Source organism: Heloderma suspectum, chromosome 1, assembly GCF_057233095.1.
Source record: "Heloderma suspectum isolate Gila_16-S chromosome 1, 16-S_ref, whole genome shotgun sequence".
NCBI classification, from domain to species: domain Eukaryota; kingdom Metazoa; phylum Chordata; class Lepidosauria; order Squamata; family Helodermatidae; genus Heloderma; species Heloderma suspectum.
The window spans coordinates 219253891-219278370 of NC_139458.1; the positions used below are offsets into that span (position 1 = coordinate 219253891).

A 24480-nucleotide genomic window follows, 5' to 3' on the forward strand; every position below is an offset into this window, starting at 1 on the left:
AAAAATAAACATTGTGGGAGAAATGGCCTAAGTGTAGGCCTGAACTAAAGTTCCCAGGATGGGAAAATACAGAGGATGTTGTAAGAAAATAACTGAGGAAAATAAGACACAGATAACTGGGTAAGAGTGTGGAATAAACAATCCTAAATACAGATAAAGGAGACTCCAACTCCTGTCTCATGAGGACAATAGGCAGGCAGAAACCCTTCCAGGAATTTGCAAATCATTGAGCCCCAGCTGTGCTTAAGAGTGTATTCATGGATAGAAAGAAGCATTCTGTACACGTGATACATGCCTGATGCTTGCATGATGATATAGATAACATATGCAAGCTTCTAATTGGCTAGGATCTCTTGCCTAGTAGTTCTTACTGTGTACTGTGTTTTCTGATGAAAGCCATGTGTAACCTGTTCCCAACTGGTAGTTCCTTTGCTAATTTCTGTGTATACACGTTTGTGAATAAAGTGTGATTTCAGATAAGTGACCACCAGTCTCATCCTTCAGGTGGGGATTGGGATGTACGAATTGTGTACCTTCAGTGCCGCTTGACTTCCGCAGTTTGTGGCCAGTGCTCCATTCTGCCGTTCACAAGACCCCGGAATTCTCTTTTTTTTTCCGCTCCAAAAATTACGAAGATAAATCCGTTCCGAAAACCGTAATTCCGGTGCGCAGACATCTCCGTGAGTCCGCATAACTTCCATAAGAATCACTATTTTTCATAAATATTTACGTATTTTTTAAAAAATTGAAATCCTCCATCTCCGTTTACTTTCAGCCAAAACACTTCCTCTTCCTAGGGTCTTCCCAAAAGAAGGCTGTCTTAGGTGTGCCTGAGCGATAAACTCTTTGTTTAAAGCAATGCTGTTTTAAAGAAAGAAAAAACCTTTTAAAATGACCATGCTGCTCCTGGAGCGGCATGGTCATTTCAAAAGGTTTTTTCTTTCTTTAAAACAACGTTGCTTTAAACAAAGAGTTTATCGCTCAGGCACACCTAAGACAGCCTTCTTTTGGGGAGCCCCTAGGAAGAGGAAGTGTTTGGGCTGAAAGTAAATGGAGACGGAGGATTTCAATTTAAAAAGAACACCCACAAACAAGGCGGTGAACACAATTCATTTTTTTTAAAAAACTTACGTATTTATTATTGGAATATACTACACTGTGTTTTTTTTACGGAAATTCTGCAACTCTTTGCGAATGACGAAAAAAAGCCGAATGACTGCTGGCTCCGCAGGACCTCATGGTGCCGTTCCGCAGAGGATTCCGTGGCACAAACTGAAGGGAATTTGATCCCATTTGAGTCGGTGGCAGAATTCTCTGACATCCCTAGGCGGGGATGGTTCTCACTCCTTTTGTTTCCCCCATAACATTAAAGAGGAAAAGATTGGTGGTGCTAGGAGCCTTTCATTTGGAAGAACCCTTAGTCTGGATCCAGCCTATAGTTAATGCCCGGCATTAGCATTTCTCAAACTTTAAGAAGTCGGTAAATCTCTTCCAAGGGCACAATTCTATCAGCCCTGGGAGGGCAACCTAGGGGCCATAAGATATTGCAGACCTCCCTATCCATGGGCAGAGAGGGAGAGCTGCAGATGGAGGAGGAGGTCCACTGCCAGAGGCCTCCCTGTTATGTTGATGGAAACTGCCACCACTGGAGGTAAGGATGCAGGATCCAAAGCCCCCTGATATGAATTTTTACGCATGCGCAATATCAAACTGCATTTTGGGAGCTGTAGTTTGGAATCACATAATGTGTCATGAGATCATGCATTATCTTGTTATGTACACCTTCCTGATTGGTGTTTCTATGTGGCCTTGCTATGTAATGTCAATGTGTACTTGCCATTGCCAATCAGTATTTGGAGGACAGAGAGATGGAGAGGTGTATGGAGGTGTATACAACTTACGTGGCTGTTTCTTTGAACATGATTGGTTTGTGGAAAGAGTTCAGATGCCAACCTTTCCCTAAAGGGCTGCAGTGACATAATCACATTTCATCTTGAAAGAAAAGAGTTAAACCAACTCAGCACATGCAGAAATGCTGTAGTTTAGATGCAGACTGTGCATGTTCCAAAGCTCGCAATCTATCCTGAGATTAATAACGAATTCGTAAAACAGCTATCCAATCTCAGTACAGAGGTGAGCATTATAAATGCATGAGTTTCAACCAAAGTGCCACACTAATTGTAAAATTCAGCAGCATTGCTTCTTAGAATCACTAGACACAGGTGAAAACTGAGCTCACTTGTGAATTTCCATTCTCTGTGGTTCGGGGGTGGGGCAATCTACTCACCCATTAAAAGAATAATGGCTGAGTGGATTTGAGAGAATGTTCTCATAGAATAGCTCAGGCTCTCCAGTCTACAGCTTGGGCATTTGAAAGACCCTCCTTATACTCTCGTATTTCTCTTTTGGCATTCAGCAGGCCCTGTTCAGGTATTCAAAAAACAGGGCTAAAGGCAAAGTGTGAAGAGAAGGAGTGCTCCAGCCCAAGTCGAAGCCCTCCTCTGTTGTGTGTGTCACTCTGTAGTCATGGAGTGTGACTGTCTGAAGAGGAGAGCCTTCTGTATCCGTGGAGGCTTTCCACGCAAGTCAGAATGCTGAAAAATCCACATTCTGGCTCACATGAGAAGCCTTCACAGACTCAGGAAGCTCTGCCCTTGACCCTGCCTGTTAATCAAGTGAAAGAGCTGTCCCATATACATGGACTGCCTAAGCCTAAAATGACAGGCATCCGCACAGCAGAGGTTTGCAAGGCATTTCACTAATAAAACTGCTCACATCAAATCAGACTTTGATGCCAGAATTAATACCATTACTGAATCCAAACCTGAGGTGTCAATAGTTACCTGCTTACAATGTCTGCTGAATTGTTTTCAGCCTGTAGCCCTCAAGGGTATGGACAAGATGCCTGGGGTGGTTCTTCATTGATCCATGACCACTTTGGTTAGTCAGGAGAGGCTGAATATATATATATATTTTTTATAAGAATCATCAAAGCTTTACAGGAGAAATAAAGATTAAGAGGAAATGACCAAGAGGCCTTAACATTTCTGTGCTGCAGTGACAACAATTACAGGTCAATCTCTAAAACTCCATTCTTTGGGGAGGTTGATTGAGCCACAGTGTTAAGGCAGTTCTTGTGTTTCCAGGAGGAAAAATCCTTCCCTGACTTGTGTCACTCAGGCTTCGAGCCAGGTTTTTAGACCAAGGCTGCTTTCTTGGCCCTGGAGGATAATATTTTTATTTATTCTTTATTAATAATATTTCTATATTTATAAGAAATATTTCTTATTTCCTAAAAAGCCATTTTTGTGTAGTTGCTCATAGTGAGAATGTTGTCTTCTTTTTTTAATTCTTCTCATTCCCTCACTGGTGTGTGCTCTTGTAGATTTCACCCAGATTTCATTAGATTAGTTCATATATCTAATAATCATTGAAGAGACAGGGTTTTTTGCTGCTTCTCTTATTTTATCTTAAGGAGAACCTAAAGATTTGGTCTAAATGATGATTACCTAAAGATAGGTCAGAAGCTTCCATTTGGGCAGAAAGCTATAGCTTCCTTGCGGCCAAAGCAAAAAGGTGGAAACTTATTTAATGTATGTTTCAGATGGTGATTTGGCAGCCTGTTTATTTCTAAGATCACTACCAGATACCTGTTGTTTTAATTTTGATTGTGGTTGTCTTGTTCTTGTAGGGGCTGTGTGCTCAGACCTTCTGTGGTCACATGCATTCCTGCAATCATGCCACATTCAACATGAAGGTAAGCACTATAAAGCACTATGTAAGCCAGGGCTCCGAGCTCGGTTCCTAGAAATCCAACTCCCCGCCCCCTTCACCTCCACCTCGTAGGCAGCGTGGGTTGTCCCTGGCTCCATACTCGTAAGAGCAGCGCAGAGCAGCCGAAAAGGGGGTGTTCCTGGGGTCGGGGAGGGGGCTACGTAAGCACCAGCGTGACGCTTCCTATGCGCTGTCCAGCCTCCTCCCCCCTTACCCCGAGGTGCCCTGGCTAGATGGCTGAAATCAGCTGTCTAGCCACAAATGCAGGGTAGCCGGAGCACAGGGAGAAGATCCCCTCCATGTTCCCCCCACCCTGCATTGGATAGTTGGCTGCCTCCGAGTTTGGAGGTGGCTGACTATCCCCATAGGATAGTCCACTATGTAGCCCAGGGGTAGGCAACCTTTGGCACATTTGGCAATTTGAGAAACTGTCCTGGGCACCGCTACAAAATGGGTTCGCTGCAGCTGAAAGCATCGGCCTGCAGCCCCCTGCCATCTTCATTTCCTAGGAATGCCTCTGAGCCCCACATGTGTCCCAGAAATGTTCATGGGAAATGAAGATGGGAGCAGCTAGAGGCCCTCACTTTGCTTTGAAGTGTTCCCAGCTGCCAGTAAGAAACTTTGCTATTGAAATGAAAAGTGGGTGGGGAAGGACATCTCAGTTTGTGGCAAGAAAGGTGTCTGAGGCCACACTGGTGCCTGTAGGTGCCATGTTGCCTACCCCAAATGTAGCCAATCAGATTCACCTATGTGCTGATGTCAGAACCTTTTTTTTTTTAAGATCCAGTAATCCAAAAAATTCCAAAAGGGATTGAATCCATTTTGATACAGTTTTTCATGAAAAAAATCCCACTTAAATAATGGCTCAGCACTTAAGCAGATCTATCATGGTCTTGGGGAAGTCAGTGAGGCGGCAAATTCTGGGCAGACATTTCATCCCACCCCTACCCTTTACTTTTTGTGAAGGCCTCCTTAGCTAGCATTCTTAGATGAATATGTGGGGCAAAATATGGCTAAAACTGGGGCGGCGGGGGGAGTCCATGATGGGGCTTGTGGATTTTATTAAGGGTCCCCTACTTCCACCCTCCGCCAACCCAAAAATATGACCACTGTAAAACATCCCCAAGCATGGAATAGAGAAGCAAAGCAGTTCTACCCCTTTTGGTAGGAGTAATTGGGTTCATAGTACTGGTTGTTTCTGCCCCAGCTGTCTTCCCTTGATAGAAATGCTGTTTTATGAGGCAATCCTGGCATTTGTCCCATTAAGACATTGTCAAATAAGGGACCAACATTCCCCTACAGAGTATCCTTCATGACCTAAAATGATTAAATGGAGCAAGCTTTTGTATGCTGATGATTTGTAGATTAGCATATTATTTTGATAAAGAATATTACATCTGGCATTAAATGCTGTGTTGGAATCACTGGTCGACATCCTCAGTAACTTAATTAGAAAAGATGGAAACTGCCAGTAGAAGGTTGATTAAACAGAGTGAGGGGTGCAATTTTAGAAGCTGTAATTACAGTTATATAAATTAATCGTAGATACGTGGAAGGCAGGCAGCTGAACTTGTAGGTGCCCACACATTTGACTGTCAAATTATTCAAGCTAATTTTTCAATCTAAAAGCTACATATGCTTGCATGGAAGTCAGTTTCACTGAAATACGTGAGACTTGCTTCCAAGTAAATATGCTCAGGAGTGGGATGCAAGACTGTTTTCCAAAGGCATGTGCACGCTCGGCATTCATAGGGGAAGGCAGAATGGACAGATCATCTACAGCGTCTCTGGTGATGTTCAGCATTGACTTTTTTTTTTTTTTTTTTGGTGTGCTTTCACCGTAACACCTCATAGAACTGGTTTATTTGCATGTATTTTATTTTGCAGCTGGTCATATATTATTGTGTATAACAGGAGAAAATCCTTTCTGCTGAAGCCCACTTGCCACATGCTTCAGATGAGCATTTGTCTGGTGGCAACATGTCAAGGACTGCACTGTCCAACACTATTGAAGGGAAGACCCAGCAGAGGGCATTACAGTAGTTACGTTTTGGGTTTCAAAAGCATGAGGCGCAGTTTTCAGATTTAAATAAATTAAAGAGGTTTACTTACAGCCTTTCCATTAGGCAGAGTTGGTGAAAAGCAGTTTAGGTGCTATTAAAGCCTGAGAGTGTTGTATGTCTTTTTGTATTCATCTCTGCCCTTATGATCTACATTAAACAAGGGACATAAAGAAACAAAGAAGAGAAGAAAAAATAGGCAAATCTTATCAGAATCCACCCATTCCAATGGCTGTTTAACCATGGTTCCCTTACTCTTCAGTAGCCCTACCTTTCAATAAAAGATCTTCTACTTTGATATAGTTCCGTTAAAAGGAATTTAAAATCCTGTTCCATACACTCTCATTATTTTGGCTCTGTATCCACAAATTCATTTGTGTAAAAGAGTGGGTTCTGTCTAAAAGAGTGAGTTTTATATGTAGGGTGTGGCGTAACATATATAATTGAAGCATCTGGATTTGTTTCCTAAATGTTTTATTCTGCAGGAACCTCTGGCTTTGTAACATTTTATTCCTTGATGATAAAAGTGTAGTTGGACTAGATAACCTTTCAGGCCCTTCGCAGTCTCACAAATTTTCATTTTCTTATTAAGAAAAAGCTCCATTTTGTTTGGTGTTATGATGGTTACCAAAATTATTTTCCAAATTTCAAAGACAAAACATTTAGGAAATACAAGCTAAATCAGCTGGATACTAATGGTTGCCCATTACCAACTAAGCTGCAAATGTAGTGCTACCGATTGGAAAGTAGCATAACCTTAAGTGTGCTACTGCATCTTCACAGTGATGTCATCATAGCACCATCATGAGATGCAAGTCAAACCCTGTTGCCTGTCCCCACTGAACTAAAAATGTTTTTCAAAAAGCCTGGCAAGGGAAAATTAGTCATGAGGCAGGAAGGACATTGCTTTAGTCATGCCAGATACTCCCAGTCCTTTTTAATTACATGAGGAAGTGGGAGTACATGGGATGGTTGGGATTATGAGTATATACCTTCCATAAAAGCAGGGGATGAATTAAGGAAAATGCCTAATTGGGGGAGTTCAGGGGCCATTTCACCTTGTCAAGGAGCAAGGTGAAAGAAGAAAGTGAAGGGCTCGCAGACAGCTGTCTCCCTCCATTAGCTGGCCTAGAAAGAAGGAAGGAAGACACATCCACTATATGGTGGCCCAAAATGGACATGGAGCAAGACCACCTTGTAAGTAAGGACCTACTCATAAGTGAGACATGGTACCCAGGAAGAAGGTGCAACTTGCTCTGTGGTTCTCCCTGGTTAAAGAGAGTATGCCAGAATTTTTTTTTTTTTTTAAATGATACCCGCCTTTCTTCTTGGGAGCTCAAAGTGGCTAACAACAGAAATCAAAAGAAATTTTAGTCATGGAGAACTGTGTGTTTTGTGTTATAACATTTAGTGGTTAAAAAATTGGAATTCTGTGATTCTATAAATTCAGTAATTTTTAAACAAAACCCACTAAATGTTAAAACACACAGTTCTCTATGACCAGAGCTCTTATTAGGACTAAATACACAATAAAACTGTGTTAGATAACAATTCACACTACCAGGTTAGGTAGCCAAGTTAGGTGCATTTTTCTTTGCTCCCTCTTTCTGAAGTTAAAATTAGCTATACTCAGAATGCTGGAATGGTAGGACTGTAACACTGAGAACTTTAATTCAACATCAATGAAGGTGAAAATTAATTTGGAAAGTTTCAGAATGTGTATAGTCATTTTTAATTATGGAAATACAGTATGAAGATAAGTTTGCTTTTGTAGTTAAATTATATTATTGCTATGTTTTATTCATTCGATTTCAGGAGACCTGAGCTTGGGCAGCCTGAAATATTCAAGATGGCTGTAGCTCTAAGTCCTTTAGTTGTTTGGAGGGAACAGGGAAGGGAAAAAGAAGTTTGAGCAGTAAGACATAAGGAAAAATATAGCCTTGCTTATTTCCCTAGAGAGAACAGTGCAGTGCAGGCACATGCTCTTCAAAAGGTTCTGAGTGAATAGCTCTAGAGCTGACCAGAATAACAGATTGCAAAGGTCCTTGTTAACGTGGTGCTCAAACTTTTAGTATGCAGGGATATCCAGATAAAAATGCAATACTGTGCCTTCAGCAAACTTCGAAAGACGTTCTCAAAGAGCAGAGAACATGCCATCCCTACGGATAGTGTAGACCAGAGAAGAAAATATGATTAAACTGTCTAGTCTACTAAAAAACCCAGTAGTCAATTTTCTCTCTCTCCAGGTGACATTATATGCCATAAAATGGCCAGGTAACAGCCTTTATTATGCTCTGCTTCACAACCCACCCAAACCAGGGCTTATACTGTCCATTCTATTCCACAAAAGCCTCTTAAAGATCTCTCTCTACTGTTCATGTGACCAGCCTTCCAAATCCAGCTGTCAGCTAACCTCATTGACTTGTCTGTCTTGAATCCATATTTTCAGCCTCTGTCCCCTCTTATTATTTTCCCAAGAGATATTATGCCAAGAATTTGGGGAAATTGTTCTGTGAATACTGGAATATAGACCTGCTGGAATAAAGCAAGCAAGCATCATGTCTATTCTAAATGTGAGTTGCCAGCAAGTGTTAAATCCACCTTTATGCACATTCTTTTATTTCAAGGATGGGGGAAGTGGAGGTCATTTAATGACCTTGGAATACATTCAATATCCCAAGGTTGTTGGATTACTTTGGACAGGAGTATTCGATAAGTGGCCTAGCATGCATCCCATGACAGCTTTGCTTGTAGCTGTCCCACCTGCCCACCATGTTTATCACATGGAAGAATGTCAAATCTGTGCAGCATTATTTACATGCATAATTTGTAGTCTCATGTATGCTATGCCCACCTACTTTAGATTTACAGCAGGTGCTGCATCTCTGCTCTTGCCATGCGTTAGTGGCTCTATGTTAGAGAGAAATGAAAAGTATTCTTACTGCATTGTTCTTCATGGTCAGAAGAGAGAGGATTCTCCAATCAGCCCTCCTGCTGGTCTCCAAGAGGACCAAAAGAGCAGCTCTTTTATCTGCATTGTCATTGTTGTGGGAAGAGGAATCAGGCGATGCCCAGCAGAACCTGTCATGTCCCTGCTGGAGGACTCCTCTGAGGAGGAGGAGCTAGAGCTCTCAGAGACAGATGATGGCATTGAACCATCTATTTTCAGGAGACTTGGGGGAGCCTGGGCCTCAGGGGAGAGGACCACAGGTCCATCCCCACAAGAAGAGGGGACCTCTGCTTCAGAAACAGAGGCTGAGTGAGCCCCCAGTCCAGAGAGTATCATCACCTTCAGAGGCTAATCAGCAGGGCTCCTGTAAGAAGAAGACATGCCTGACTGCAAGGAAGGACTTCTCAGGAGAAAGTGACTGCTCAGGAGTAGTGCGCTGACCAGAAAACTCAAATGTACTGCAGCTGAGCTCTGAGTGGAGCTCAGAAGGTGTTAAAAGCCTTCAGTGTCTGCCTAGCCTGTGCTAGAAACAACGCCATTCATCTAGCTCCCATGTCTACTGTCTTGCTTCCTGGACCTTCCCCTGTGAATGATGCTCTGCACTACTGACCCTTGGATTCCTTTTTGACTCTTTTTCTGGACTGTGTAATGTACCTGACTGCCTGTGTTTTGATCTTGGCCTACTATCTCAACCACTCCTGTCTTAGCCTGACTCCATGTATATGACTGTTTGCCTGCGCTTTGACCTTTGCCTGTTTCATTACCTTGCTTCTTGGTTAGTCTCTTCACTCAAAGTGTGTTGCAGCGGGACAATGCCTCCTGCTAAAGGTGAAGGTGTGTCTGGGTGGGGTGTGTGTGTGTGTGTATGGATCATCATGACAACAGTATGAGAAGCATGTTGGAGTATTACCCAGATTTTCATGGAATCGGCTTTGGTCCATCAGGGGCACATGAAGCAAGATAAGCTGAGTGTACTGTACCTTTACAATCCGGTTTTCAGGGGACACACAGCATTTGAAAGGAAGATATTTTCGGGAGGGGTGGGGGCAGTAGAACTGAACATCATCAAACTGGCAGGGACTGCTCAACCAATGAGAGAGGCTTGTTTCCTGGCCCATGTCCTGGCTCCCCCCTGCTACTACATTATTATGAATGGAGAGCAACTAATTCACAATTCTGAAGGCTCCCCCCTGCTACTACATTATCTCCCCCAATGTGCACACTTCTGCCTTGAGAAGAAAATCCCCAATTCTCGAGTGCAGCATCTGAAGGCTCTCCCTGAGAGCAGCCCAGCCCCCTAATTTCACCCCATTTCAGTACTCTGCCACAGAATTACTGCTTCCAATACACACACCCTTCTTCTCCCTGCAATGAGAAGCTTCTGTAAACCTGAAAGATTGTTGCAGCAGAGAAGGGACTTTACATTATAACAGAGAAATGACTTTACATCAGAAAAACTACAGAACATCAAAGAAGCACAGCATTGCAATATCAATTTAAGAGAGCATTGGAGAAATGAAAGAGCACTTTAGGGCGAGTTACTAAAGTTAGCCTGTAACACAGCGAAATACTGTGGCTCTGAATTCATAGAGATCTGTTAAAGATTCACTGCAGGGGAGCGAGATTTATTTCTTACTTCTGAGTAAATATATACAGAAGGGGGGGATATGTTAAAGTTTTAAAGCAGGCTACCATAGATGAATGAGTGTCCCCACTACTATGGTGAAGTGAGGGGTCGCTGCTGCGCTCCTGGGTAGTTTCTCAATGGGAAAAACTACTTTGGGGGAACAGGAGGGAATGAGGCATCCCAGCCCCTTGACCATGTCACTGCCAGGTCACAGAGGCCCACCCAGTATTTTTTTTTGTGCGGGGGTAGCATGGCACACTGTGGTAAAACTGCCAAGGAGCTGCTTTCAATAAAAAAGTTGGAATAAAATGAGTTTTTGAAAATGTGCCTTTTCAAGAGGGAAGTGGCTAGGTGGCAGTGGACTGGTGATGACATCATCTGTCACAGACTGCCCTAGCTTCGCATGAAATTGCTCATGAAGACAGCCCCCAGTATATTTTAAAGGCGATACACAGAACTCCGCTACTCCTGTACATCTGAAGCCAGGAAATGTTCTATCTGCTTCCATTCCCATGGAGAAGTTATCTTGCCAATTCACTATGTATTTGTTGAGAAGTGTGAGTTGAGAACAATGTTGAGAACAATCCAACACACTGATACCCATCAGTAATAGCACAGCAGCTGATTTAAATTTGCTCTATAAACCTCATAACAAGAGGAACTGTTATCAGCCAGTGAGTGCTATTTAACCAGTGTGCAATGAAGTTTGGGTGGAATAGTCTGAGAGTGGATAAAAGGAAGATGGCTCAGAGTGAGGAGATGGGGAATTGGCTGCAGCTGAACAGGTGGCTATGTTGATGGGATCGCCAGGAGGATTGCTGCCTATAAAGTGAGAGCAAAAACCAGGGCTCTGTCTGTCATTCATTTGTTTGAAATATGTCTATGCCACTTTTATATTGAAACAACAAGAAACAAAAATAAGACCAGCAACAGCTACAAACAATAGATAAGTTAGAGTTTTAAAAGTTAGACAGGGTCAGTAAAACTCAAATTAAAACCAGTGTCAAGGGGTGTCAGAGGCAGAGTGTATTTGCCCACAAATAGATAAGGGATTTGCAACCATTTTCTTTAAGATTAATTTTTAAAATAATTATAATCAATATTTAAACCTATATTTAAATAATGATATTATATTATTTTGCAATCCTTTGTTAAATATTTCTTACATTCAAACTGGTCTTGGCTTAAGTCTAGAGTCTCTAAACGCTTGTTTCTGTGCAGAGGTAGTCACTACTAATCCCATCAGCCTTGCTTGCCCTGATGAATGACCTTTGGGGGAAGGGAGAGCATGACCCTGTTACTACTTCTTGATCCTTTGGCAACTTTCAATATCATTGACTTTGTTATCCTCCAGGATCACCTCTGGGAGTTGGGGGCACTGTTTTACATTGGTTCAGCTCTTACAGGGTCAGTTCCAGATAATAACATTGGGTGACTATGCTTTGGCCCCCTAACAGCTGAACTGTAGGTTCCCACAGGGCATGATTTTGTCCCCAGTGTTATTTAATATCCATATAAAGCCACTGAGAGTGGTCATTAGGAGATTTGTGGCAAGGTGTCACCAGTATGCCGATAACATCCAGCTTCATTTCCCTGTGATATCTGAATCAGGAGAGGCCGTGCACATTCTGTATTAGTGCTTGGATGCAGTTATGGATTGGATAAGGGCTAATAAACTGAAGCTGAATCCTGGTAAGTCAGAGACCCTTTGGGTGGGTGGTTCTCAGGTCCAGGAATTACAGTGTTTGCCTGTTCTGGATGGGGTTGCACACCTGCTTAAGGAGCAGGTATGCAGTTTGGAGGTGTTCCTGGATCCATCCTTGTCATTGGAGGCGCAGGTGACCTCAGTGACACCTGGGCCTCCAACTTTAGTTGGCACGGCAACTACACCCATTCTTGGACAGGAATAGCCTAGCCATGGTGATCAATGCACTGGTAACTTCCTGGTTAGACTTATGTAATGTGCTCTATGTAAGGCTGCCCTTGCACCTGATTCAAAAGCTGCAGCTAGGTGCTCAGTGGGGCACCTAGCTATGTACATATTGTCCCAATGTTAAAAGAGCTGCCTATTAGCTACCAAACCATGTTCAAGGTTTTGTTGCTGACCTTCAAAGCTCTAAACAACTCAGGACCAGGATATCTAGCCAACCACCTTCCCCTATGTACGCCAACTTGATCCCTGAGGTCTTCCGAGGAGGCCTTATTGGTCATCTGAAAACCAACAGTGTGTCACCAGGTACATAAGCAGGTTTCCTTGGTAGTGGCACCCACCCTCTTGAATGCTGTCCCATGGGTGGTTTGAGAGGCGGAAACTGTGGCAAGCTTTAAATGACTCTTGAAGACATATTTGTTTACTCAGGCTTTCCCTGACTTGTAATCAACTCTGACATTGTTCTGTTCTACTGTTGTTCTTATTGTAACATTTTAATGTATTTATTTTATTTTATTTTTACAAATTATTGGCTGCCTTTTAGGGCAGAAGCCCTCCCAAGGCTTATATATATAAAATGTATTATTTCACATTGGTTTTACACTGGTTTTCTATTGTATGTGTATTTTAAATGTAAATGGCTTAGGGTGCAATCCTATCTAGATAGGCGGCTGCCTCCAAACTCAGGGGCAACCGCCTATCCAAAGCAGGGCAAGAGGCGCATGGAGGGGATAGTTCCCTCTGTGCTTCTCCTGCCCTGCTTTTTCAGCTAGACAGCCAATTGCGGCTGTCTAGCCGCAGGAGCACGAAGCGGGGAAGGAGGCTGCTGTACGACACATAGGATGTGTGGTACAGGCAGCTACGCTCTCCCCGCCCCAGAACACCCCCAACCATGCCCCTTTCTGGCCACTCTGTGCTCTTCTTGCGAGTGCGGAGGATGGGGCTGTTCCGTGCTGCCTCCAAGGCAGCACAGAAGTGGAGGGAGGTCGGTTCTCCGGGAACTTGAGGACAAAGTCCAGGGTCCTGCAGCCTACCCCCCACCCCATGACCTCCCAGATAGCTGCAGGTGATGAGAGCAGTAGCAGACCAGTCCAGGATCAGTTCCTGGACCAGCATGGGCATGCCGGGACCCACTGGGGCTGATGTTGCTCACCATAGCATCCTTCCTGTTTTTATTTTGAAAGACATGCTATAGTCAAGGGGCGGCCAGCTGGGTGTGAGATGCTTACTTTATTATTTGTTACTTTAAAATATATGTTATCCTTTTCTCCAACAAAATTATGCTTATTCCCAAGTAGATGTGTTTACTTGGGCATAAGGGCATCAGAAGCAGCCTCCATTTTATGCCTGTAAACATGAAGGTGCTATGATTTAAATGAATTTAAAATGTGAAGCTGCACATGCTCAGGGTACTTTTTTAAAATCAGCATTGGCACACAGGGTTATAATCCTCGAACACAGCAGGAATGTGTTGAGGGAGTGGGGAGAGAGAAATATTAGTTGCGTGTTTCCCAAATGAAGTAATTAAAAATGGCTGTCTAAAGGGAACCCCCATAAGTCCATTAAGGTCAGGGTCTAAAATTACCTAGCTGCACCACTGTGCATGGGATGAAAAGAGATTATTTTATTTCTTTACGCGCTCTGTACCTCTTCTGTTAATACACAACAATTTTGTATTTGAGTTTATCGTAAAGCTTCTAAGCCAATGGAAGATTAGCTTAATATCAGTAACCCATCTTCCTTTCTTTGTCCCCCTCCTCCCACCAGCAGAAATGCAAACATTTCAGGTCAGTCTTCCATTGATTTACCAAAGGACAAATAATGTCAGACAGTTCTTATACCAAAACAAAATTTCAATTTTGTTTACCTCTTCAGTAGTCCAGCTTGATGTCAGTTACCATTTAGCTAGGCCAATAGTATTGATATTTGATGTCAGTTCTTATTCATTACTGAACCAAATGATTCGAGAGTCAGATCTTTTAAATGTTTCTACGGATGGCAAAAACAAAGAAGGGTCTGCCTGGCTACAGTTGACAGACAGAAACAGGGTAAAGAACAGAATATAAAAAGGAAATGTACCTGAGGTTATTTATGTATTCAGAGTATTCGGTGCTTTGCATAAACTCAAAGTCAGACATCCGCGAAGGTTACTTAGTAATTTTAAATATGTACAATTATAGATGCAAAAGGGCTAATAGGGCCTTCCTTAGGTGATTGATTCTATTACTTGCACAGTGTAATTAGAAAGTAAGGTTACAAAGAAGTACAGGTATTATTCTTGTTATTTATCATATTTAGTACTGAAGGCTCTTTCGAAAATGAAAATCTCATATGAGAACAAAATTATGATGTGGTGGCATATGAAAACACAGTCCTTCCTAGGAAGTTCTTAATTGTATCCAGAATGAAGATGCTGGTTATGTGGTCAAAAATATTTATTAAGTTCTGTAGAGAGTAGAGCTCATGTGCAAATGCTGAGAACCTGATACATTAAAAAAAGAGAGAACTGAAGTAATTCCTCCAAGATAGAAATATCTACAATGATTAAACAGGGTGTTGAGAGTATCTGTCTAACACTGATGCCGTCTCTGACACGCTTCTGTGTTAAACAGCTGGGAGCATATGACAAAGAACGAAGTATTCTGTTTGTGCCATGTGTTGTTAAAATTCGACTCCAGAAGCGTACAAGTGGGGCACTGTTGTTAGCAAAAGGACCATGAGAAGGATAAACTCCTGGTCTAATCTAGTATAGCTGTATACTACATGTATACATCTAGTATAACTATATGTCTGAATTCTTACATTTTTATCACTGCTTGAGAAACCTATGATTCTGAGTCTACCCCAAGCTGCTCTGTCAACCAGTTCGGGCTCTTTGCTCTACTGGCATTTCCCAGTGTACTGAATGAGCAGATAAGCACTACATGACATGGTGATTTCTATTTTCTAATTAGCAAATAATTTATTACATTTATATTGTGCCTTTCTTCCAAGAAGCTTAATTTTTATTTGCCTTTGTACCATCACTCAGCTACCACCACCCACTCTCCTGTTCCCTGCTCCTTCCTACTCAACTCCAGAACCAGCAGCCAAATTACAAGCTTTCTCCTCCTTAGCCTCTCCCATACATCTTCTGTGAGGCATCCCTGTCCTTCAAAGACAGCCATGGCTTCCTGGTTGTCTTGGAAACTCAGGTTGCCTCCTTCACTCTTCTCCCCAGTATCGCAATGTCCAGGCCTGGGTGCACCACAGTGGCAGAGGCCACCTTGCAGTGGGTGCACTTGCAACGCTTGGAGCATTAATGCTGTGTGTGCCAGAAGCACGGGTGTGTGTTTGAGGGGCTCCAGGGCACCACTTGTCCAGTTGTGATGGATAGTTTTCAGTCTGTACAGTTTGAGGATGCCTTGGTAGCGCGAGATCATCCATTTGTGTTCTTGATCCCTATCCTTCTTGGTTGATTAAGGCAGCCCAAAGAGGCTTGTTTGAATGGGCGAGGAGAGTGGTGGGTTCTTCTTTAAAGGATGGTGTAGTTCCATCCAGGCTTAAAATGGCAATAGTAAGTCTTTTACTGAAAAAGCCTTATGTGGACTTCACCATGCTGGATAATTTCCTTCTAGTCTTTCTTTGAATTCTGATTAAAAAATGAACCAAAACAACGTTCTCACCCATCCGCACATGGCTGAATATGCCATTGAAAACCAGACTTTTAAGATCTAAGTACTGAAAGGCCTCTGACTGGATGGATGAATCTGTCAGTTTCTGCTTGTCCCACATTTGACTTCTTTTCATTCTCAAATTCTTTCCATTCCATTTATGAAGAAATTTGTGAATTTTGGTAAGTTCTTCTAAAAAAAAAAAAAAACTAAATTGTCACCCATCTCATTGAAAGAACCCAGGAGGGGTCCACGGGGCTGCAGAGGCTAGCCCCGCCCTCACTGTCTAACCCCCTACCCCTGTTATTAGGGCATTCAAAGGCTCTACGCGCATATACTGGTGCTCCTGCAGAGCTCCTGAACATGTAGCGAGGGGGAATGGCTGTCAGACACACTGGTGGCAGGGGCTGATGCTAGCCTGCTCAGTCCACAGCACCCCTCGCACATTCTTTCAGTGTGTGGGGGGGTCGGGGTCTGACACACACCCATGGTAAATTTTTATTTTTAACGCTGTGGAGAGAGAAAATGAGCCAAAACTACATGTGTGAATTCACCCTTGCTGCTTTTGGTCGGAAGCACACTTGAAGTTGATTTGCAGTGGGAATGCTTATGGAGCATGGAGTGCCATTTGAGCTGTAGTCATTACCAGTCGGTTGTTTATGAATGCTGCTATCAGAGTAAATACTTAATGGGGCAATGAGCTTTAGTGTAAAGATGGCATCCAATTCACAACACTCTTCAAAAAGCTGTAGTAATTATCATTCCTCCCCTCATCTGACTGCACAACTCTTGGAATTGAGAGGCATTGCTTTGATGGATAAAAAGAAAAATAAATTGATTAGCCTAAGCTCCTTTAAAAAAAAACACAGCAGAGGAAGCTGCTGTACAAAGTGCAGTGTCAATTCTGTATAGCAATAACTCTGCAGGGTGTACAGTGATCTTGAGCTCCATATGTAAATTTATGCAAAGAACCTTTGCGAGCCTAGCATGTACTCTTATTCTCAAACACCACAAGAAACTTCTTAGTCCTTGATTTGGCAAAAGGCAGAAAGATTTCCTCTGTTTCACACAGCGAGGAGGGAGCATGTGGAGAGATTCTAAACAAACAAGAGGAGAATAATTCACCATTATTAAACAGTATCTAGTGCTAGAAACATTGCTGGAAGGAAAATCCCAATTTTCATACTTTTTTTTTCTTTTTCTGAGAGTCCTGTAAAATATATGCTTTGGTGAGTGGGAAGATGGCTGATGAGAAGGGAATTACAAACCCATGAGACTCGTATTGCTAACTCCAGAAAAATGAGTCTCAGTGAGATCACTATTAACTATGACTCCTGAGTTACATTGGGCTGCTAGTTTAGATTCTCTGAAGAGATCTTTGCTTATCTAAGGCCAGAATTCTATACACACATGCCTGGGAATAAGCCCCATTGAATAGAATGAGACTTCAACCTTCTGCACTGTTAAAAGAGTTCTGCCCCCTTCATTGCATTGCTTCATTTTATATTCAAGCACTTCAGCTCTACTAGTTTGAGCCAGTTGGCTCTTCTATATATTTGTCCCTGATGCTGGAGTACTTCCCTGCTGGGTCTTCCCAGTCTCTTTCCTTCCTGCCCCAGTCAAAAGGCATTCAAAGCTCTAATTTATCTTGTCTGAAGCTAATAAGATTCACCTAGTAGCATGAGTGAGCAGTAATTGCTCTGCACCAAAATTTATGTGGGAGGTAGCTCAACAAAGGAGCCATGCATTTTACAAACAGTCACACTATTACATCCTCATTACAGTACTGCATATCAATCAGGGTAGCTCTTTGCATGCACATATTATGGGTGGACACATGAAAGGGAAAGCTCAGGGCTATAGCTCAGGCAATGTTTTTGAAAGCAAGCACCAGTTTTGCTTCATTCTTTATGAACTGCCTTTTCCGCAGAAGCAGCAGCCAGGGAAACAACACAAGCATAAACATGAGATGATCGCCTCTTTTAGGAATGTACTTGAATTTTGTTTTGATTTATTTAAAATTCAGATTTGCCCTGTTCACAACCCAAAACGTGAACAGGAGTGGTTTTCGGAGAAAGCTTGGAAATTTGTGAGCTTGTATTTGCAAACTGTGTACTTTAGGGAAATGTATACTTTAAAAATGTGCACTTAAAAAAAAAAAAGCCTTTTCATCCTTTATTCAATGGGATAAAGATAAAGTCACTTTTGGGTGTGCGCTTTCAAAAAATGTGAACCGAAATCACTCTTTTCTTGTTCAAACAAAAAGAAACAAATCACAATCGAAAATGGCCCAAGTGGGGTAGAAAAGGGGTCACCAGAGGCAGAGCCAAGGGGGTCATTGGAGACGGAGCCAAGGACACCTATATTGCTACACATACCTCCTCTGGTGCAAGGTCTAAGTGTCTTACCTTGATTCAGAAGCTCTGTCACAGTTGGCTCTGTGCTGGGAGAAAAGGTGTATGGCCCCCTCCTCTCCTTACAGCCACCCCTATCCTGCATTCACTACTCCTAGAAGAACTATGCGCACAGAGCTTTCAGAAGCGTAGTTGCCTAGGAAGTATTGCAGAACCAAGTTCTGAGCTGATAGTTCTGTTCAAAACAAGAAACAAAATACTATGCGCTTCACCACTATAATGCTATGCACAGTCAAGAGTGCAAGGGGCATCACTAATTGTGACTTCAGAATGAAAATGCATATGATTGAAAGAAGGCCTATAAGGCATACCACATAACCAGCCAATGTGGAGTAAGGATTGTGACCAGACGTTCTGTTCTAATGGGTGATGTTTATAGAAAGAAATGATTGAAAAGTTGTCCTTGAATATTTGGTACAGATAAAAACAAGCATCAGCAAGCAGAAAACAGGAGGAATTTAGACAGGAATGTGTGTTCTAAGGCAACTTATCAGTGATTGGAAGCAAGGTGGGGGGACCCATTTCAAGCACAAGAAAACTGAGGCAGCAGGCAATTGAAGTCAATGCGGAGTGTGGGTTACATAATCACAGGGTTTAAAACAATAATTTTGCCCAGAAAATAGAGAACAGGTGGAATTTAGCCAGAAATTTCTGTTCTAAGGCATTACTTTGCACCACCAAAAGAAAGGAAAGATTAAAAAAAATAGACTGAGAAGCATTGTATAGCACTACAACATGGAGGCCAGGCATGGGCCTCAATTCATTACTTAAGGGTGCCTCCAAACTCGGACGTAACCACCTATCCAGTGCAGGGCAGGAGAAGCACAGAGGGGATCGTTCCCTCCGCGATCCTCCTGCCCTACATTTTCGGCTAGACAGCTGATTGTGGCTGTTTAGCCACGGGAGGGCTGAGCGGGGGAGGAGGCTGCTGTATGACACATTGGATGTGTCGTACATAGGAATGTCAGAGAATTCCGCCACGGATCTCAGTGAGGCTGAATGCCAGTGCATTCGGCCCCCCGAACTCCGTGGCGGAATGGCCTGCCGCCCCCCCACCCCCCCGCGCATCCCCCCCGGGACGAGACATACCTGGGGTGGATCTTCCGGGCGGCGGCTCCGGCGGCGGCTGGTCTTCCGACCGGCTGCCACCGCCGCCATTTCCAGGCTTGTAAAAACAAAAACAAAAAAAATGACGTGATAGGCTACGTAAAGATTTACATAGCTTATCATGGCTGGGTTTTTAAAAAAAAACAAAAAAACTGTGTATGCAAATGGCGGCGGCTACGGCCATTTACGTAGCCGCCATTTGTAGGCTAAAACGGCCAATAAATATTTACGTAGGCTAAAACGGTGAATCAAAAAGGGACGCAAATAGCTCTCACTACGCTATTTGCGTTCCCCTTTATTTTCGCCGTCATAGTCTACGTAAATATTTACGTAGATTAAGAGGGCCAAAAATAAGGAACGCAAATGGCGGCAGCTGTAGCCGCCACCATTTGCATCCGCGGTTTTTTTATGTTTTTTATTTTACCCAGAGCCCTCCGCAGCCGGAAATCCAGCTGCGGACAGCTCTGGCCTGGCTGGTCCTGGCCGGCTGCTCCGCGGAGCTGCCGCAGAGCACAGCCGGCCATGGAGGATTCCGGGGGGGGAGGAATGGATCGCCTCTCCCCCACCGTTGAGGATTCCGGGGGAAGGATGGAATGCCTCCCCCCCCCATCAACATAATCTGCGGAAAGGTAAGTGACTTTCATACATCCCTAGTCGTACAGGCATTTCCGCCCTCCCCGACCCAGAACGCCCCTTTTCAGCCGCTCCGCACTCCTCTTGTGAGCACAGAGCACAGGGATGTTCCACGTTGCCTCCAGGGCAGCACAGAAGTGGGAGGAGGTCGGTTCCTGGAAAACCAGATATTCTATGGCCGTCTAGCCGCTGTCTAGTGGCCATAGGATTGCTCCCTCTGGCAACTATATGGAGGAAAAAACACCATCAATTTAAAAGCTAATCAGACCACCACCACCCACCTCAATTTATCCAGAATAGCAGCAGAGAGAAAACCATTTCTGGCAGAGGCTACTTATCAAGGATCGGAATTGGGGGTTGGGGCCCATTTTGCATACAGGAAAACTGAGGGAGCAGGCAACTGACTTCAGTTACTCAAGGCAGCTATAATGGAAGACAAAAAAAAGGCCCCAGTTTAAAAACAGTTCATACCACCAACCCCCATCCCAATGGAGGACAAAAACATCCCCAATTTAAAAGCAGTTCAGACCACCACTCACCCCCCACACCCCCAATTTTTCCAGAATAGCAACACAGAGAAAGCCATTTCAAGCAGAGGCCACTTAAAAGATTTTTTCCCAATCATTGGGGGTGGGAGCAGGAGAGAGATGGTTTAAACAAGGTGGGAACAAAGATTTTTGTTGCATTTTACAACCCAGTGCCATGAATTTCTCCAGACACCCAAAACAGAAAGATTTTTAAATGAAGAACATACCATGTGACCTAGAAATATGAAAAAATAAACAGCCACGGTCTCCCCTCTCTCCCTCCTCCCGTCACTTTCTGCTCATGAAGAAGGGGAGAGTGGAAATGAAGCAACGCTGCACCTCAGCCACTCCACCCACTCCATTCAAATGGGCTTGGACTGCCCAGCCCACCCACAAGTGACTCTGATTGGCCGTTGACTAGCTACCCAGCAGAGCCAACCTGCTCCATTTACTGACTGCCTTGGCTCAGATGGCCAGTCAGTCGGCCAGCCTGTGCAACCCCCATCCCCACATCAAAATGACCTTTCCCTTGTGGAGGGAAGGTCATCTTTGTTTGGCCAGCTCAGGCTGACCCTATTTTTTGTGGCACCACCCCTCTTCATTAGGAGGGCCAGCACTGCCTGCCAGGCAGACTCCAAAGCCTTTCCAGTCCAGGGAAAGGCTCTTGAGCAGCAGGAATGTTCTGAGCATGTGTGAAAGTGTCCACATGCTCAGTTTGGAGTTTGAAGATGCTGAGCTGCCAGGAGTTCTAGCACAGCAGCAACAGCAATAGAAGCATTTTAGAGGTTCATTTTTAAAGGTACAGGCAGGGGAGATGGGGAAGCGGCAACCGGGGAGGCCTCTTACTGGAGCTGAAAGAATCTCAGCAAGGTTGAACATCACAGGTTCTCCCATCCCTAACTTCTTTCCACTAACAACAGTCATAACTGAGCCTCTCTCAGGCCATCGGTTGTGCCCTATAGGCTCCTGCTCATCATCAGGGCAGGCCAAGTCACAAGACAGTCGGGATGCAAACACAGATTTGGTACATGTGCAGAAGGAAGCAATATTTATTTCCTTTAAAAAAAAATTGGTTTGGCAATGGTAGTTTATAGTACACCCTTCCTTATGGAGCATGTTTGTGCTAGTGCATGTTCAGTTTTCTAGCTGTTCTCAGTGCTCCAGAAAATGTTCATGTTACACATTCTTAGCTTATTAATGTCGGCTGCAGCCCTAAACACTCATACTAGGGGGTGTGCCTCCATGAACATAGTGGGACTGTCTTTGCAGTAAACGTGCATAGGATTTTGCTGTATGTGTACCAGTGACACTACTGTAGCGATTATATGCCTGAATCTTCTCAGCCCATTTCATGCATTTCATGTAGTAGTAGGTCATTGCCTACATGACTTCATGCCAAATAAACCACTTACTTTATATGATTGGACAGTCCTTTTAATATTATTGGTGGCAGAGCTGGCCAAAGGTCAAGCTCCCCATTCTTTTAATTATTCCATAAAAGCAAAAGATAATGGAAGGATAATTTTACTAACCATAGATGTGCAACATTTGTCTCATCAATCCAGTGATTCACCTGCTATTTGCTCTTTGACCATATAAAATATCAGAATTTATATTTCTCTCATGCAGAGCACATAACCCAGTAGAGGGATAATTCAGGAGAACATTACTCTTAGGTTACTGGAGTTTGAACTTCAGAGCTTTTTGCCTTGTATTTAATTTCATTCTTCCACAATATACAAGAAAGCCACACAGCTCACTGCTTCAGTGCTCCATTACGCTGTTGTGTAAAACTGATTTTGCTTTGTGGCAAACAGCATCAAGTGGAAAACAGAGAAGGGTAGTGAGTCTTGCTAAATAAGAACACTTATGGTGGTGAAAATGTAGAATGTTTCCATGAGAAAAATAGATTCTGATTTAAACATTTTAGGAAAAGGAACAGAGGGAGGAAATATTGCTAGAGGAAGAAGGCCATTTGTTATCAGTAGCTTGAGATGCCAGTCCAGTAAATCACCACCTCTCTTGCTTAGAACAAAATGGAGTTTTAAAAAATGCTCCTTGTTAACACTGGTTTTTTTGTGGCATTTTTTTTATAGTTCAATGAAACGTTTTTACATCATTTCAGCGTCAAGTTTATTGTTTATGGAAGCAGGGCAACATTTGCTGGGATCCAAAAAACCATACTTCACTAACTCCATGCACCCCAGGGGGATTTGGGTTTTTGTTTCTTAAACATCAGACCCCTACCCCAGGCAAAATATAACAGGGCAAAATTGGGGGCTACCAAAAGCAGATTACGATATAGTATGCTCCTCCAAATGAATCCCATCAGGCATGCCGAAACCCTTGGGTGTGCCTAAAATAGCTCTTTGGATCCTCGCCTATATTGATGTAAAGTAAACTCATTTAATATTAAAGCAATATAGAATGTTAATATGTCTTATGTAGAAATGCTGGCAAAGTTCACTCAGTCTAAACTCAGAAATCATCGTCGTCTTATTTGTATGCGGCTTTTCCACAAAATTGTGCCCAAAGCAGCTTACAACATAACAAATGAACAAAAATAAATAGTTGACAAGATATCAAACAGCAAAAAAATAACAGTAATCAAAAAATACAGTAGAAACAATTACAAATCACCATAATGTTTACAAATACACAGTAGAAATATCAACATATGTATAATATCTAATAAAATAGTACAAATAAACTAAACTAATGCAACAACTGAGCACTAAACAGGAGAGAGAATAAAGCAGAATTAACAAATATAAATAAATCTCTGAGGGGTCTCCACAACTAGCCTATAAGCACTGGTTTTTAGGTCTCACTTTTGGCAGCCTTCCTCTCTCCCAGCTCTCATCTGCATCTTCTTTCATAATTCCTTCCCTATCTCTCACCTGGGGAGGTAAAGATTGACAGTCCTTCTTCAAGCCCCATATACCCACAAAGTTTTACCATTATTCAGCATCTCCTCAGCAAACACTCCTCCCAGCACTGATCTTCAGGCAGCAGGCTTGAAGGTGGCGGGTGAGGCAGGTGGAAATACTCAGTCCCTTGATGTTAGTCCCTCTCCAGCAAACGTTTCTTCAGGCGCTTGCAAACCCAACTCAAAGGAGAGACAAGCTTTTAAAAACTCCAAATCTTCTCTGGCTCAGATTAAAATCCGAGCTGCAGAATTCCCTTCACTTGTCCCTGCTGCCCTCTTCCATCCCCAGAAGCACTACCCACCAGCCCCCAAACACACTCCCCCCTTCCCTTTGACTGTGTGCAACTCCATGAGCACTGGCAGAGGTGTATAGGGCAAGGAGAGGAAGGTTTTCCCCTCTCTTCCTCCCTCCATTTCCAATGCTCTAGTGTGCTGATTGTTGTTGTTGTTCGGTCGTTCAGTCGTGTCCGACTCTTCGTGACCCCATGGACCATAGCACACCAGCCTTTCCTGTCCTCCGCTCTCTCCTGGAATGTGCTCAAGTTCATATTCATTGCATCGGTGATGCTATCTAGCCATCGCATCCTCTGCCGTCCCCTTCTCCTTTTGCCTTCAATCTTTCCCAGCATCAGGGTCTTTTCCAGTGACTTTTCTCTTCGCATTAGGTGGCCAAATTATGCTAAAATAACACAGCCTGGTGGCTCATAATAGATGTAGTTCTCCTGAGGGCTGCTGTGGATAATTTTTCAGATTGTCTTGGAAAAATTATCAGATTTTCCTGATTTCTTTTCAAATAAAGTCAGATAGTTACAGAGCTCATCCATCTCTAGGCTAATGGTTTTTGTTCATACCTGATCAAACGGGGCAGTGGGATAC

The 24480-nt window shown here is 43.2% G+C and overlaps 1 protein-coding gene across 2 annotated transcripts in view; it reads left to right on the forward strand.

Annotated features, from left to right (window-relative positions):
* SPAG16 (sperm associated antigen 16) overlaps nt 1–24480 on the forward strand; it is a 775737-nt gene that overhangs the window by 553892 nt on the left and 197365 nt on the right. For both annotated transcript variants that reach the window (XM_084819345.1, XM_084819334.1), the window contains exon 14: nt 3692–3757. In XM_084819345.1, the coding sequence (XP_084675471.1) occupies nt 3692–3757 (66 nt within the window). The remainder of the gene's footprint in view (nt 1–3691; nt 3758–24480) is intronic.